The sequence below is a fragment of the Callorhinus ursinus genome, unplaced genomic scaffold (genome assembly GCF_003265705.2).
Source record: "Callorhinus ursinus isolate GAN/ISIS: 27379988/994484 unplaced genomic scaffold, GSC_fseal_2.0 scaffold60, whole genome shotgun sequence".
NCBI classification, from domain to species: domain Eukaryota; kingdom Metazoa; phylum Chordata; class Mammalia; order Carnivora; family Otariidae; genus Callorhinus; species Callorhinus ursinus.
Genome location: NW_027397122.1, coordinates 8,797,175 through 8,812,513, shown reverse-complemented (window position 1 = coordinate 8,812,513; position 15,339 = coordinate 8,797,175). Strand labels below are relative to the sequence as shown.

Here is a 15,339-nt window from a genome sequence, read left to right as displayed (position 1 = left end):
ACAGCCAAGATGTAGAAAGCTAAGCTGAGCATCCATCAATGGATGAATGGATAAAGATGTGATACACATATCATCATATATATACACATATATGTCTAATATACACACGCAATGAAGTATTCAGTCATGAGAAGGAAAATCCTGCCATTTGTCACAACATGGATGGACTTTGAGGGCATCATGCTAGGTGAAATTAGCCAGATAAAGACGAATACTGCATGGTATGACTTATATGGGGATCTTTTTGTTGTTGTTAATTCAAGAATTCATTTTTCTTTTTTTATTAACATACAATGTACTATTTGTTTCAGAGGTACAGGTCTGTGATTCATCAATCATACACAATTCCCAGCGCTCACCATAGCACATACCCTCCCCAAAGTCCATCACCCAGCCACCCCGTCCCTCCCACCCCCCACTCCAGCAACCCTCAGTTGGTTTCCTGAGACTAAGAGTCTCTTATGGTTTGTCTCTGTCTCCGGTCACATCTTCTTTCATTTTCCCCCCCTTCCCGTATCATCCTCTCTCTTGTTTCTCAAATTCCTCATATCAGTGACATCATATGATACTTGTCCTTCTCTGATTGACTTATTTTGCTCAGCATAATATCCTCTACTTCCATCCACATCATTGCAAATGGCAAGATTTCATTTTTTCAATGGCTGCATAATATTCCATTGTGTATATGGACCACATCTTCTTTATCCATTCATCTGTTGATGGACATCTAGGCTCCTTCCATAGTTTGGCTATTGTGGACATTGCTGCTATAAACATCAGGGTGCAGGAGCCCCTTCAGATCACTACATCTGTATCTTTGGGGTAAATACCCAGCAGTGCAATTGCTGGGTTGTAGAGTAGCTCTATTTTCAACTTTTTGAGGAACTTCCATACTGTTTTCCAGAGTGGCTGCACCAGCTTGCATTCCCAGCAACAGTGTAGGAGGATTCTATATGGGGATCTTTAAAAAAAAGAAAACGAAAAAGGTCCAATCCATAAAAAACAGTAGAAAAGTGATTGTCAGGAGATGGGGGTGGGGGAAATAGGGAGAGGTCTGTAAAATGAATAAAGCCTAAGGATCTAATGTAAAGCATGGTGATTACAAATGATAACCCTGGATTGTAGAATTGAAATTTGTACAGACACATCATAATGAGATAGATGTACAAAAACTAAAGACCAAGAAAAAAAGTTCTAAAATCAGCCAGAGGAAAATGATTCACTTCATGTAGGGAGCAATTCTTTGCAAGGCTCTGGGTTTCTCACCAGAAACCAAGCAGGCCAGAAGAAAGCAGAACAATATTTTTAAACTGTTGAAATGCAAGAACTGTAGCCTGACAATTCTATACCCAGCAAAAATGCCCCTGGGGCACGAAGGTGAAATAAAGACATTCCCAGATGAAGAAAAAGTAAGAGAATTCATACGTAGAGCAGCTGCTCTAGAAGAAAATATTAATGAAGTTCTTCAGACAGAAGAGAAATAGTATCATAGGGAAAGTGAGAACATCAAGAATACAGGAAGAACAACATAAATTGTAAAAATACATATATAGGGGCGCCTGGGTGGCTCAGTTGGTTAAGCACCCAACTCTCGGTTTCGACTCAGGTCGTGATCTCGGGGTCGTGAGATCGAGCCCCGCATCAGGCTTGGGATTCTCTCTCCTTCTCCCTCTGCCTCTCCTGCTTGCATTCTTGCTTTCTCTCTCTCTCTCAAGTAAATAAATCTTTTTTAAAATGGGGGGGGATATACCCCATATATAGTGAAAATCAGTACTGGGAAACCTCCCAGAGATGGGGTTGGAAGCTCTGGCAGGGGGCTCTCACAGCCCTCCCACGGGGTCCATCGCTGACCCAACAGGAAGAGCCCTCCCTGCCCTCACCTGGATGGGATCTTGCCCGAGGCTGTGACCCCCCGCAGGAGGGACAGATGCTTTGCTCATCCAGGGCCACAGCTCTGCCACCGAAAAGCCACCGCGCCCCCCTCCCAGCTTCCTCCAATGCACTTTGAGTTCATAACAGCCCCTCCCAATTCACCCCTTTTCTCCTTCGTTCCCCAGACTTGCCTAGGGTCTTGCCCAGCTTGTTTGTCCGGGACTGAAATTCTCTTTTATTCCTGAATAAATCCATCTGTTCCTGGTGAAATAACTGGCAGTTTTTATTCTTAAGTTTAGCTATATACATATGTATATATAGCTACCCTTAAGATATATATATACACACACACACATAAAATATAAACAATATATATAGCTACATATACATTATAAATTTAGAATTTGTCATTCTAACACTGTCTGCTGGGGGTTCCAACATATGCAGAGGGAATCAAACTACAACACGAAGGGTAAAGGGACCTGTAGGGTAGTAGGGTTCTCCATTCCACAGGAAGTGGTAAAATATTAATTCTAAGCAGGCTATGAAAAGTGTGTATATAATTTCTAGAACCACTAAATATTTTTCTTTAAAGATTTTATTTGAGAGAGAGAGCACGCACAAGCAGGGGGGAGGGGCAGAGGGAGAAGCAGGCTCCTCACTGAGCAGGGAGCCCGATGCGGGGCTCAATCCCAGGACCCTGGGACCATGACCTGAGGCGAAGGCAGATGCTTTACTGACTGAGCGGCCCAGGCACCCCCATCAATATTATATATACAAAGAAATATAATCAGGAAGAGAGCAGCAGGGCAGGAAAGAAGAAATAGAACAACTGTTTGCCTAACCCCAAACCATGCAATAGTCTCATTAGACAGGAAGGGCCTGGCCTTGGACACAGGCACTCTCTGCCCAGCAACTAAAGGAAACGAGGCTGTTTCTGCTCTTGGACTCTACTCCTCACACCACCGCTAACACTCATGCTGTGAATTTTCCCCACAGAGGAGAACTGGGCGTCCTACCATCTAACTCAGCTCTAACACCATCTCCCTGGAGACTGCATCAACCCCACAGCGGAAGGGCTCAGTGCCCCAAAACTGCCCCCGCTTCAGAAGCCAGTCGCAAGCCCCAGGTGCTCACCTGTACTTCTGACAGATCGGCTATCGATCGGGCTTCCCACAAGCCCCTCTTTGCGTTTGATAATTTACTAGAACAACTCCCCCCAGAACGCAGGGAAACTCTTTCACTACCAGTTTATTATACAATAAAGAATATGATAAAAGATATGTACAAACAGATGACAAGGTGCATAGGGTGTGGTCTTGAAGGCTCCTGAGTGTAGCAGCTTCTGCTCTTCAACCTTGTGGAGCTGGGGTGCATCACTCTGTGACGCAGGACGTGTTCACCAACCCAGAAGCTCCCCAAACCTGTACTTTAGGGATTTTTATGGCGTGACTGATTATGAACCATCTCCAGGGCCTCTCCCCTCCCTCAAGGATGGGGCTGGGCTTCTAATCACAGCCTGATCTTTCTGGTGCCCAGCCCCATCCCAAAGCCATCCCAGAGCCCACCGAGTGAGTGCCTCACTGGAAAAAAGACACTCCTTTCACCCAAGACATTTCGTGGGATTTAGGAGCTCTGGCCAGGAGGTGGACGGGAAGACCAAGATATGGATTTCTCTATTTTTTAAAAAGATTTTATTTATTTATTTGGGAGAGAGAGAGCATGAGCGGGGAGGAAAAGGAGAAGCAGGCTCCCCAATGAGCAGGGAGCCTGACACAGGGCTCAGTCCCAGGACCCTGAGATCATGACCTGAGCCGAAATCAAGAGTCGGACGCCTAACTGACTGAGCCACCCAGATGCCTTTACGCATTTCTTATTGTATCATAATATCACAGCCAAACACATTGAGTTAAAGACAACTTATAGTTTGGACTTTTAAAAATCACCCAATTCCATGCTGGCTTCGAGGAACTCGCCCTGAATATAATAATGCACATTGGTTAAAGTGAACAGTAACCTCGCGTTCCGTGGTATCAATCACCCTGATACCATCACTCATCAAAGACAGCAGAGACAGCGGGCGCCTGGGTGGCTCAGTTGGTGAAGCGACTGCCTTCGGCTCAGGTCATGATCCTGGAGTCCTGGGATTGAGTCCCGCATCGGGCTGCCTGCTCGGTGGGGAGTCTGCTTCTCCCTCTGACCCTCCCCCCTCTCGTGCTCTCTGTCTCTCATTCTGTCTCTCTCAAATAAATAAATAAAATCTTTAAAAAAAAAAAAAGACAGCAGAGACAGCTGCCGAGGATCTATTACATACAAACTTCACAGAATCTAGCAACAAATAAAATGGATTCTACACCACGAAATTTATGTGGGGAGGTTTAAATCTGAAAGCCAATTAATATACCCAATCAGTAGAATGTTTTGTTTTTTGACAAAAATGACACATGATCATCTCAATGAATGAAAAAAAAAAGCATTTGACAAAATCCAACACCCCTTCCTGATAAAAACACTCAGAAAACTAGGAATAAAACTGAACTTCCTTCATCGGATAAAGGGCACCTACAGACGCTGGACCCCTAACATCATCTTAATGGGGAAACGCTGAACCCAAGATCGGGTGCAGGACAAAGAGGCCCACATCCACCCGCGGAGTCCCAGAAGCTCCAGCCAGACCAGTGAGGCCACACAAGCAAATAACAGGGGACCTGAAATTGTTCCCAGTCACAGGATGGCTGTTTATGTGGATGGACAGACAGAACCACCAGGAATCTAACAGTGAGTTCTGTCAGGTTTCAGGATACACCTATGCATGAGAATCGGGGGGTTTCTGAGTGCTCGCAATGAACAACTGGAAATTGAAACAATCTGTAACAGCTCCAAGGGAAAGAGAGAATTAGGCATAAACCTAACAGAGCAGGGGCTGGGTCTCTATGTTGAAACACCATAAAACATTGATAGAAGGAATCAAAGACGAGCAACTTCGGGCAGAGACATCCTGTGTTCACAAATCCCAAAGTATTCCTTCGTAGACAGACAAGCTGATTCTAAAATCTATATGGAAAGTCAAAAGAAGAGCAGGCAAAACAATCTGGAAAGAACAAAATTAGAGGACTCACACCAGCTGATACTAGGCAGTCCTCTCCAATTCAGGTTAGTTGAGTTAGGAGGGTGTTCTTGAAGCGATGGGCACAGAAAGAGATGGAACAGAAGAGAACCCAGAAATAGCCCCGCACAAAATTGGCCAACGGACATCCCAGGAAGGTTTGAGGACAATCCAGGAGCAAAAAGACGGTTTTGTTGACAGATGGTGCTGGAACCACCGGCCTCCTCCTGCAGATACCGAATCCTCAGCCTCATACTTAAAATTCACTCAAAATGAATCCTGTATCTCCATGTAAATTGTACGCTCCACAAGAAAACAGAGAAAACGTTTATTGTAATTCGGAGTCAGAGACATGACCCAGAAGCAAGGGAAAAAAAAAAAAAGGTACACTGATAAGATTGGCAAACCAGACTTCCTAAAACCAGACTTCCTCTGCTCTGAGAGGCGCCCTTGTAAGAAATGAACACACAAGCTACACACACAACGGTTACAGAGGACAGGAGACCCACACGCAGAGCGGAGTCGGCGATGGTACAGCGGTGACAGTGCTCAGCCCTGCAGACGGCGGGGGCACGCCCTCGGGACACCCACAGCGAGGGTGCGCGCAGACCGAGTGCCGGGCTCCGGGGACGCAAGTCCGTGTGGCGGTCTTGGAAAGTGGCACACCCTCACCCTGTAAGCCCTGGAGACCCCGGGTCTCACCGTGTGCCCCGAGAAAGGAGAACCTGTGTTCACACAGACACCTGTCCAGGTCTGCAGCGGTTCTCTTCGTGGTCACCGGAGCCTGGACACAAGTTCTTGACAGGTGGACACGTCGACACCAGATGATGCCCCACGCTGGAAGGAGGAACCGCGGGCACCCGGAGGACTGTCAGAGACCCCATGCGGAGGGGCCAGTCTCGGAAGCTTACACGGAGTCCGCCCGCACACACAGGCCGTGCCGCAGGAGAACCGCAGAGACCCGAAGCGCCAGAGCACGTGGCCGTGACCGGCCAGTGCGCGGGCGTCCTGATGCGGAGCGGGCACACTGAGCGAACACAACCTCCCTGAGAAGAGTCTGGAGGCCGGAGAGGGGCTCAGACGGAGCACCAGCTCAGGAAGAAGCCTGCCCTGCCGCCGGGCACCACCTGAGCCCCTGGCTTCCTCCATCGGACCTGCAGGGCAGTCCCGCCCAGCCTCTTCCTCCTGGCCCTGCCCTGACCGCAGTCCCTGCGCTGTTCCCAAGTGAACCCATTTTGCTGGTACAGTAACTGGCTGCTTTATTTTCAAGGTTGGCCCAGTGGAAGTGGACGCGTCTACACACGTTACAATTCGTAAAACACTACGCCAAAAAGAGTCAACGTTACTTCAAGTTCCTTTGAACAATATTTTTTATTGCAGAGTGGTCAGGGGGGTCCTCACCTGACAGAGACCTGTGAGTCCGGACAGTGTCCAGGTGGACGGTCCAGCAGCGAAGGTGCCAGAGCAGAGAACATTGCATGGCCAGTGCCCCTCCATGAGATGCTGGGACCCCCACCAGCCCTGCGGGCATCTGCGGCTCGGTCAGAGCAGTGGGAGTGCAGAGGAGGCCGGGGGTCAGGGGGACATAGGAATGCCAGGCCCCTAGGGGCCACGGTGAGGACTCTGGAATTACTTAACAGGGTGGGGAGCTGCAGGGCACAGGGAGCAAGCGGGGGGGGCGGGGAACGCTACGTGACTGTTAAAGGCCTTCCGAGAACAGAGCTTGGAAAACCAAAGGCAGAGACCGGAGACCAGACACCTGGTTGGAAGGTGGGGGCCAGCACCGGAAGTTCTCCCCCAACCCCAGCTCCTGCCTCTGCACCCTGTCCCTCTCCAGATGCTGGCCGCCCTTTAGCGCCCCAACTGCGTACTCCTGGTGGGAAGCGGCTCCAGGCCTCCACCCCCCAGCTCAGAGCCCTGGGACACCGCCATCCGCCACCTCAGGCTCTGCAAGCACCCCACCACGGAGACGGCGCCATTCACATCCACACTGGCCCAGTAGCACTCCGCCACAGTGCCCCCAACTATCACCCCGTAGCTGATGGGGGCCAGGTGCCCTGCACTCCCCATCATAGCAGCGCATTCAGAACACAGAGCTTGGTTTGGTGCAGGTGCACATTTCATTAGATCCTGGACTGAAGGGTGGGCGGGGCTCCGGGTGGGGGGTCGGGGGTCGGGGGTCAGGAGGGGTGAGGACCTGGGGCCACAGCACATCCTCTCCCTGGAGCCCACAGGGCTGGCTTGCCAGAGTGGGGTGGGGCCGGCAGGCTCAGGCATTTCTCTGCTCTGGGGGAAGGTACTCAAGGCCCAGGTGCCTGAATATGTCTTCCTCGGAGGCCACGTGGAAAAGCATCTTCTGCAACAGGAGTGGGGGTGTTAAGGCCTGGGGGCTGCCCCCCACGGTGCTGGCTTCCTGGAGAAGGGCGTGTGGAGGCGTGGGGAGGGGCAGCAGTTTCTTCCCCCAGGCAACCCCCCCCCCCCCCAGCAACATACCTGCTCCGGGTCAAACAGCCCATGGCTGTTCAGCCACAGCCCTCTCTCCTTCCGGCTGAAGCGGCGCAGCTCCCGCTGGAAATGCTGGGGAGAGCGGGGTCGTGTCAGGGCCACTTACCCCCCAACAGCCCCAGGCCCGGCCCCCACAGCCCACGCCTACCTTAGAGCCAGTCCAGCCTAGCAGGGCAAAAGGGAGCTGGCTGATGGGGACAGCCACCAGGTCCACCCGCACGGCCCTCCTCTGGGCGCCCCCCACCGCGGCCCCTGGGGGTTGTGGTAGGCAGAAAATGCAGAAAATGATCTCGAAGGCATCCATGGTGTGGCTCCGCGGGGTCGGGTGGGTGGCGTCCTCAGGGCGGCCACGGTGGTGCTGGTGGTATAGGACAAGCCCCTGCAGGCAGAGCAGACGTGGCAGGCCACAGCGGGGCGCGGCCGGGGCAGGAGCCAGGGTCCGGGCAGTCCTCCCTGCCGTCCGCCCGGCCCAGGCAGGCAGCCCGAGCCCCTCACCTGCTTCTCCAGGCGACCCATCATGCTGGGCAGCAGCCCGGCCTCCTGGCCCTCCTGGGGGTGGCTGACAAGCAAGTCCACGTCGTGGCCCTGCAACTTCCCCCTGAGGGGGCGCCATCTGACTCCGGGGGCCACACGGGGCTGTGGCCGCTCCCAGGTCCCGCTAGTGAGGGAGGGCCCACCTCAGGGGCCTACCCTGGAGGGCTGGCAGACCCCCTCACCTCCGGAAGCCGCCCACCAGCGTCACGGTGGCCCCGGGCAGGACATGCGCCGCAGCGGCTTCCACCACCTGCTGCAGGGCCTCTGCCTCCGGCCGCTGGACCGGGACGCTCAGGTCGCGGTAGTGCTGGAGTCCTGCGGAAGCACAGTCTCCTGACCTTCCCGGCCCCACCAGCTCGCGCTCTCCACTGTCCCTCCTCCCTTTGAAGCAGAGGAAACCGCAGATCCGCGGGCAGCTGCATCTGTGCCCCCTGCCCCCCGTGCCCCCTGCCCAGTCCCCTCAACGGCAACGTCTAGCAGAACTACCATCCGTGCCATCAGGGTGCTGGTGTGGATGCAGTCACGACGCAGACTACCCCTTTGAAGGCCTCGATTCTCCCCTCCGTAAAATGGGCCGGAAAAAGATAAGGACATGAAGGAGATTGGTCTGCCGCTCAGGAACCCCTTCACCGGAGCCCTGGCCCAGCTCCGCACCTGCGGGGGGACTGCTGCCTCCCGCACAGTCAGGAGAGGTTTCAGAGGGGGAGCAACGGCGCTTGGGGGCGCGGGCTCTCGGTAGGCGGTTCCTGACCGCGTCACGGGGACATGTGGCTGACAGCACCTCATGTTCCCTCAGACACGTGACTCCATGGGTCGCACCGCCTGCAGACCCCCACAGGGCCTCCCCTCCCCCAGCCCGAGGGAAGATGTTCAAAGACGCGGTGGGTGCCGGGCTGCGGAACCACTCTGGCGGGGACCCCAACCGTGGCCACGCGGGGAGGCCCATCTAACACCTGCTACCTGCTGGCCTCACACGGAGCAGCTCACAGACAACGGAACGCAGGCTCAGAGAAGTTAAGTCTCAGGGCCGTGGTCACCTACCTAGTACGTGGCCAAGACAGGACTCCAGCCCAGGCCTGACACACTCTCAAGCTCCCGTTCGTTCCACTGCACGGGGCCCCCTGCCATGAGCAGGCCCTGTCCTGAGCCTCTCCTGCCACACAGGTCCCCATGCCATCTGCCGGTGTGCCAGGACACCAGCCCCATGCTGCCAAGCTGTGCGCAGGGCACGGGCCACTGAGACACGGCCTTCCCTTCCTGGTCCAACCGGGAGGTGTGAACGTCACACCATCACTGTTCACTGCAGAAGGGCTCCAGCAGATCCAGACAGAGGCCTGCCTGCCTCCGGGACCTCTGTGCACTGACCCCGCGCCCTCCCGTCCAGGCAGCCCCCCAGCACGCACCGCGTGTCAGGGCTCAGGGCTCCGTGGTGTGGGGGGCCCGGGGCCCCGTCCTTCTCCGAGGCTCACCTGCTCTCTGCTGCTGGGTCAGCCTCTGGGGCTGCTCGTGGAGGCTGTCCAGGGTCCGCAGCCCATCCCGGTACCACCGGTCAGCAGTCTTGACCCCAACCCCAAAGATCCCGGTGAAAAGCTGTTTGGGGGACGAGCACAGTGTGATCAGGAATAAAGTCCTGACAGAAGACGCAGATGGCCACCACCATCCGCGAGGGCGGTGCTGTCCCAGGCCGCCCCATGGCCGCTCACGGCTGTCTGGTTCAAGCAGGCCGACCGAGGCCACATGGTGCTCACACAGGCAGGATTCAAACCCCAAGGCTAGCCTGTGCGGAGGACGGCACGGACAGACCCCGGTGTACCTCCCTCTGAGGGCCTCGACCCCCTGCTCCGGAAAAGTCTCTCCCCCAGAGCCTGTGCAGCTCCAGCCTGTGAGTCCAGCACCGCACACCAGTCACCCCCACAGCCTCCTGTCCACTGGGAACCACGCCGCTCCCACCTAATAGCAGCTGGGGTTTCGCACCAGGGTTCTTCTCCTTAGCAAACCAGAGGGTCGTTCTAGAGGAGCTGCAGCGTGGGAGCCAACCTCCCGTCAGGGGCGGCCGGCCCCACACGGGTCTCCCACATGGGGCGGGGGATGGGCAGCCCCCAGCCCCAGCAAGTCACTCTTTCCTCCCCGACCACAGCTTGTTGGTCCAAGGTAGGCATCCGCTCCAGCAATTTTTGGAAGCGAAACAGAATGTCAGGCCTGTGCGGTGGTGGAGGCCGTAACCCACAGATGGGGAGCCTCCCGTGGCTGGGTCTCAGCTGGTGAGGGGGCCGACGCACAGAAAGGGGGAGGACCCTTGTGGCACTCGGCTCCCCGAGCCCTGCTTCCTCTGGCTACAGCCCTGCCCATCTTGGGCTATGCTGGCCGCCCTTCCCTCGATCCCCTGAACCAAGAAAAAATGCGCAGAACAGCCCAACCATGTTGCTTCAACAATGAACTTCTAATCACTGACCCACCTCTCTGCTGGCCTGGGCGCCTACCTGGGACCCTCTGTCCTTCACCCGTGGCTCCTCTCCCTCTCCGAAGCCCCCCGCTGGCCCTCACCACATTCCGGGCCACCTCCCAGAGCACTGACGGCCCACCCTGCCAGGGAAGCCCCCCGCCCCCAACAGGTCGCTGATGGGACAGGTGTCTGAGCCGCGGGACAGAGGCGGCCACCAGAGCTCTGGCGCGTCAGATCAGGGGCGGTAGGAACAGGAGAAGGTGCGCTGTGGACAAAGGGCGACAAGCAGGGCTCAAGATCATAAAGAGGGAGGAAGTTACATTTTGTCCAGTACGCTCTGTTTAAGATGCTGGGGGACACAACACAGTGGAGAACATTCCAGTGATGGTGCTGAGTGGATCTGCAAACCCCCCTGTGCTAAACGCCAGCTTCTCCTCGCCCCACTCTGTTTGGCTGCCTCATGCATCTCTGGTGTCAGCCCACTGCTACCTCCTCAGCGAGACCTTCTCTGATTCCTGGGCGCCCTGCTTGCCTCCCGTCCGTGGCTGGAACCGGGCTGCCATCTGGGGGAGGGCTCCGAGCCCCTGCTGGGGTCCGCCCTGCATGTACCTTCATGGTCTGGTACCGCTCTGACAGCTGGATCCTCTCCACCTCCTCACACACCCCGTGTTCCAGCAGCTCCTAGGGGACCAAGCAGAAGGCTCAGCCTGACTGGACACAAGGTCTGGGGTCCGAGGACCAGGCAGAACCCCCACACTCAGCAGGGCAGCTTCGTCTGATCAGCACCCAGGGGTGCTTAGAAATAGAGACCATGCCTGGGGAGGCACCAACGCTTCTGGCCTCACGGCCCTGGGCCCAGGGAACACGGGCCACCTTTTAGACGAATGACAAGTCCCAGAATATGGAAACCGTGGCTTTTCCAAACACGGGTGATGTATTCAATGGGACTTTGCTTAAAAGCTGGAGTTCAAAAGTATGTTTGGTCCCCCATAGTCTCCCAGTGGCAAGGGAACCCCTTAGATGGTACGCTCAACATGGCATGTGAAGCACCTGACATTTTGGGTCCTTACGTACTTTGTATTTTGAAAAAGATGTGCTCCGAGTCCAGGGTTCCCGTCCACCATCCCAGACTGCGGGGCCGATGCCAACGATCCAGGTACCAGTCCTGCCTGGGCCCTCCCAGCCACATGGTGTGGCCCCCATTTACAGCTGAGGAATCCGAGCAGAGGGTGGCTTGCCCTGGCCCTGAAGCCGGCCTCCATGGCTGCACTGAGCCCCTGACCCCCCCACGCTCACGATCCCCAGGCCGCCTCATCCACCACCTGCCTACACTCACGACTCCACCCAGGAGCACCTACCTGGACAACCCTGCAGGAGTGTTCTCCAAAGTGCGGCAGCCCCTGCAGCTGGCTCAGGGCTGTGACCCGGCTCGGAAGGGCCTTGAGCACCGCGGCCGCTCTACGGAAGGAGAGGAAGCGGCCCTCGCTGCCCTCAAAGCTTGCGGCCTCCGCCAGCACCTCTAGAGCCTCCTGCAAGGAGAGGCCCTTGGTGAGGGGGGACGGTGCCTGACTCCACGCCCTCCAGCTCCCACCCACCTGTCCCCAGGCTGGGACAGGGCAGAGTGGCAGGGCTGCTGGCAACAGGCCCGGCCCCACCCCAGGGAGGCTGGGAACCCAAGGCTCACCGAGAGGCCGGTGTTGTGGTGTGTGAGCGGCGTGGGGCGCTGGCAAGCATAGGGCGGCATCCTCACTGGGCTGGGCAGCTCCTTCCCCGGCACAGCCACCTGGGGACGGGCAATACAGAGGCCACCTGGCGGCTGAAGGCTGGCAAGGCCCGGCAGCCCCCAGAGCCCTGCCCCTGACAAGGACAGGCGGGGTGGAGCAGGCGGAGGAGGGGCTCCTCACCCAGAGCATCAGCAGGCCCAGCACCCGCGGACTCTCAGGGAGGACCGTTCCTGTCACTGCACACGACGTGTGTGCTCTACCTCCCGCAACGGTCTCAATCGTGTAGGCTAGCAGTGCCTGTCATGCCCGCCTCGCAGACAGGGACACCGGCTCGTGGCCCACAGGCAGAGCTGACCTTGGGACTCTGAACCCACACCTGCATCCTCCCAGGAAGCACTGAATGGGGGCAGAAGCCACACACCCACAGCACCGTGAGGACAGCTTCCTGCTGGTCCTTGGGTCATCTCAGCAGGAGTTGCTATCTCACTACTTGAGCACAAAAGGCCTGAAGATGCTAGAAATAAGTGGACCTCAACAGGTCATACCAATGAGAGCAGAAGCCAGGATGGCCTGGCCTCCCAGGGCCCCCGGTGGTCTGAGCTGAGCCCCACTGCCCCCCCCCACATCTGTAGGCACCGCGGTGCTGCTGACAGGCCACCTGTGCCCTCCGAGCCACAGCCTGCACCAGGGCATTCTCCGCGGGCCCCACGCCAGGCCACCCAGCTCACCTCCAGGCGGTGCCGGCTCTCCACGGGCACGGGCTGCCCAGCTGCCATGCTTTCTGTGAACCAACTTATGTCCAGCAGTACTGGGCGGGTGCATCCTTGGGGTGAGGCTGCTGCCGCCCTGTGCCCCTGCCAGCAGCCGGCCTCCTCCACTGAGGTCTGTTCCATCACCACATGTGTCACCTCGGAGCTGGGTAGAGAGAGGGGGCACAGCTCACATCCAGAGGTCCCTCCTGCCTCGCTCTGTGCCTCCAGGCCTTTGCTTCCTGTCCCCTCTGCCTGGTGAGCACCCATTCATTCTTCCATGCCACCTCCTCAGAAAGCCCCTTCTCAAAGAGGAACACATCTGCCACCCCAGCACCTGCAGAGCTGCAGCCCAGCCCACGTCTCTGTCAACTCATCTGCCCTTCTCTCCCCCAGCCTCTGAGAATGGAGGTCCTTAGGGGGCAGGACCAGAGGCTCTTCGTCTGCTGCACCCAGACTGCTTGGGTGTGAACCCCAGCTCTGGCACATACTTGCTGGGTGGCCTTGGGCATCTCGCTTAACTTCTCTGTCCCCTGATTTCTTCCTCTTTAAAGCAGGTAACAACCTATCCACTATGTAGGGTTGTTACACAGATTAAACAAACTCATAAGCAAAAGGCTTAGAGGCTTAGACAGCACCCAGCACACTAAACTCCTCTCTGAGCGGGTCTAACCACTGGGAATGGTTAAATCACTTAAACAAACAAACAAAAAAGCTGCTGGGGGACTGGCCCCTGGTTTGCTTGCTCTTCCAACTTTAAACCTACCGGAACCCATTTCCTTAATCTCAGCAGTGTCTCTGTAGCCCATAATTTTTGCTGATCTTGGAGCTTCACTCAAGTCATTGTCTCAGCCCAGAGGGGAGGCGTCATTTTGGCTAATAGGGTAAGATGAACTTACGGAGGGCACAAGGCCATTAGCCAGTGATATCCTTAACCACCCCACAGGGCCCTATAGCTCTTTACAGAGCCTCTGGTATACGTTCTCTCCTTGTCCTACAGAACACTCCTGGCCCTAACTGCAAGCACCCTTTTATACAAGAGGATATTGAGAGAAAAGCCACATGAGCATGAAGTGCCAGGGTTAACTTGGAATCCAAAACTTCAGGTGCCCCTCCACTGCCAGGTGAGTCGTTTTAGATCTCAATATCCTCAGCTGAAAAGAAACACCGCTTGTGAGTGTGGCTAGTCACTTGCAAAGTTCTGAGCACCGGCATGTTGTGCTTAGGCGCTCACACCACGCAGCAGTGTCGTTGGGGCGTGACGGCATGGCCATCCCACACAGGCGTCCCTTGGTCCCCTGTGGGCGCAGCACCCGCCCCGCGCCCCTCGTGCAGGCGCCCCCCCAACCATGAAGGCGCCCCGGGCAGGAGCCCCCGGCAGGTGACCCCCTGAAGGGGTCCCAGGCAGAAACCACGCCCCGGGCCGGAGCCCCCGGGCAGGTGACCCCCCTGAAGTCACCCCGGCAGGAACCCCCACACAGGTGCCCCCACCAAGGCGCCCCGGCAGGAGCCCCAGACAGGTGCCCCCCCCCGCCAAGGCGCCCGGACAGGAGCCCCGGACAGGTGCCACCCCCCCAAAGCGCCGCGGGCAAGGGCCCCACCCCGGGCCGCAAGCTTCTCCACGACCGCGCACCTGTAGGCGTCCAGGACCCTGAAGCCCTTGGAGACCGCCAGGCGCGTGAGGAAGGCCCGGCGGCTGCGGCCCATGCGCGGCTCGGCCAGGTAGATGGCGACGCCCGGGAAGTGCGGCGGAGAGGAGGAGGCAGGGCCGCCGGGGGACAGGACCCGCGCTCGTCGCCGCTTCGGGAGCATCCCGTCTCTGGCCGCGGACCGGCGCCGGAAAAGGGAGCGCGGAAATCGGAGGAAAGGCGGCAGAAGCAGGCTGGAAGAGGAAGCGGCACCGGGCGGTACGTGCGAGCAGGCCCCGCCCCATGCAAATTGGGCCACTCGGAGCGGTCGGGGGCTCCCGCGGGATTGAGTTCGCGCCTCCGGCCCCTTCTCCATGCAAATAGCACCAGAGGACACGCCCTTTATGTAAATAACTCGCGGAGCTAAGTGGAACAGCGCGGGCGTGTGGGGCGAAGCCGGGGAGAACGGGGGCGGGGCGGGGGTGGGACCAGTGAGCGCGCGGGCGGGGCGTGCGCGGGGTGGCCGGTGAACGCAGGGCGAGCGCGGAGGCGGGGCGGAGTGATGGGGCGGGGCGGGGGAGCAATGGGGGCGGGGCGGGGGAGCGCTGGGGGCGGGGCGGGGCGGGAGAGCGCTGGGGGCGGGGCGGCGCGCGCGGGGCGGGGGCCCGGCGGGAGGGTCCGGTGCGAACGGGGTGTGGGGGCCCGGCGGGGGCGGGGCCGGGGAGCGCGGCGCGGGCGGGACCCGCGGTGTGCGGGGGGACTAGCAGGAGAGCCCGGG

General features: G+C 57.4%; 1 protein-coding gene across 3 annotated transcripts; it reads right to left on the bottom strand.

Moving 5' to 3' along the window:
- Positions 1 to 6,335: 6,335 nt before the first annotated feature.
- Positions 6,336 to 14,994, bottom strand: POLM (DNA polymerase mu). 3 transcript variants are annotated; one of them, XM_025853162.2, is made up of 11 exons: positions 14,567 to 14,994; positions 12,913 to 13,099; positions 12,145 to 12,243; positions 11,819 to 11,989; positions 11,070 to 11,141; positions 9,487 to 9,607; positions 8,200 to 8,332; positions 7,979 to 8,081; positions 7,632 to 7,862; positions 7,472 to 7,555; positions 6,338 to 7,391 (listed from the first exon to the last, which is right to left on the bottom strand). In XM_025853162.2, exons 1-11 carry the CDS (start codon positions 14,935 to 14,937, stop codon positions 7,248 to 7,250), a joined length of 1,716 nt encoding a protein of 571 aa, XP_025708947.2. In that variant the 5' UTR covers positions 14,938 to 14,994; the 3' UTR covers positions 6,338 to 7,247. The 3 variants fall into 3 exon arrangements, with proteins under 3 accessions (XP_025708950.2, XP_025708947.2, XP_025708948.2); XM_025853163.2 differs by having other exon boundaries at positions 6,340 to 7,334; positions 14,567 to 14,988; XM_025853165.2 differs by lacking the exon at positions 7,979 to 8,081 and having other exon boundaries at positions 6,336 to 7,334; positions 8,200 to 8,324.
- Positions 14,995 to 15,339: the final 345 nt, after the last annotated feature.

Bases quoted from the DNA above. Each gene is read 5' to 3' on its own strand.
- POLM (XM_025853162.2), bottom strand. From the start codon at position 14,937: ATGGAGAAGGGGCCGGAGGCGCGAACTCAATCCCGCGGGAGCCCCCGA. The intron at 12,244-12,912 runs GTGAGCTGGGTG...GCCCGTCCCCAG, and splicing joins AGAGCCGGCACCGCCTGGAG to GTGGCTGTGCCGGGGAAGGA. The intron at 7,392-7,471 runs GTATGTTGCTGG...GCCCTTCTCCAG, and splicing joins GGCTGTTTGACCCGGAGCAG to GAAGCCAGCACCGTGGGGGG.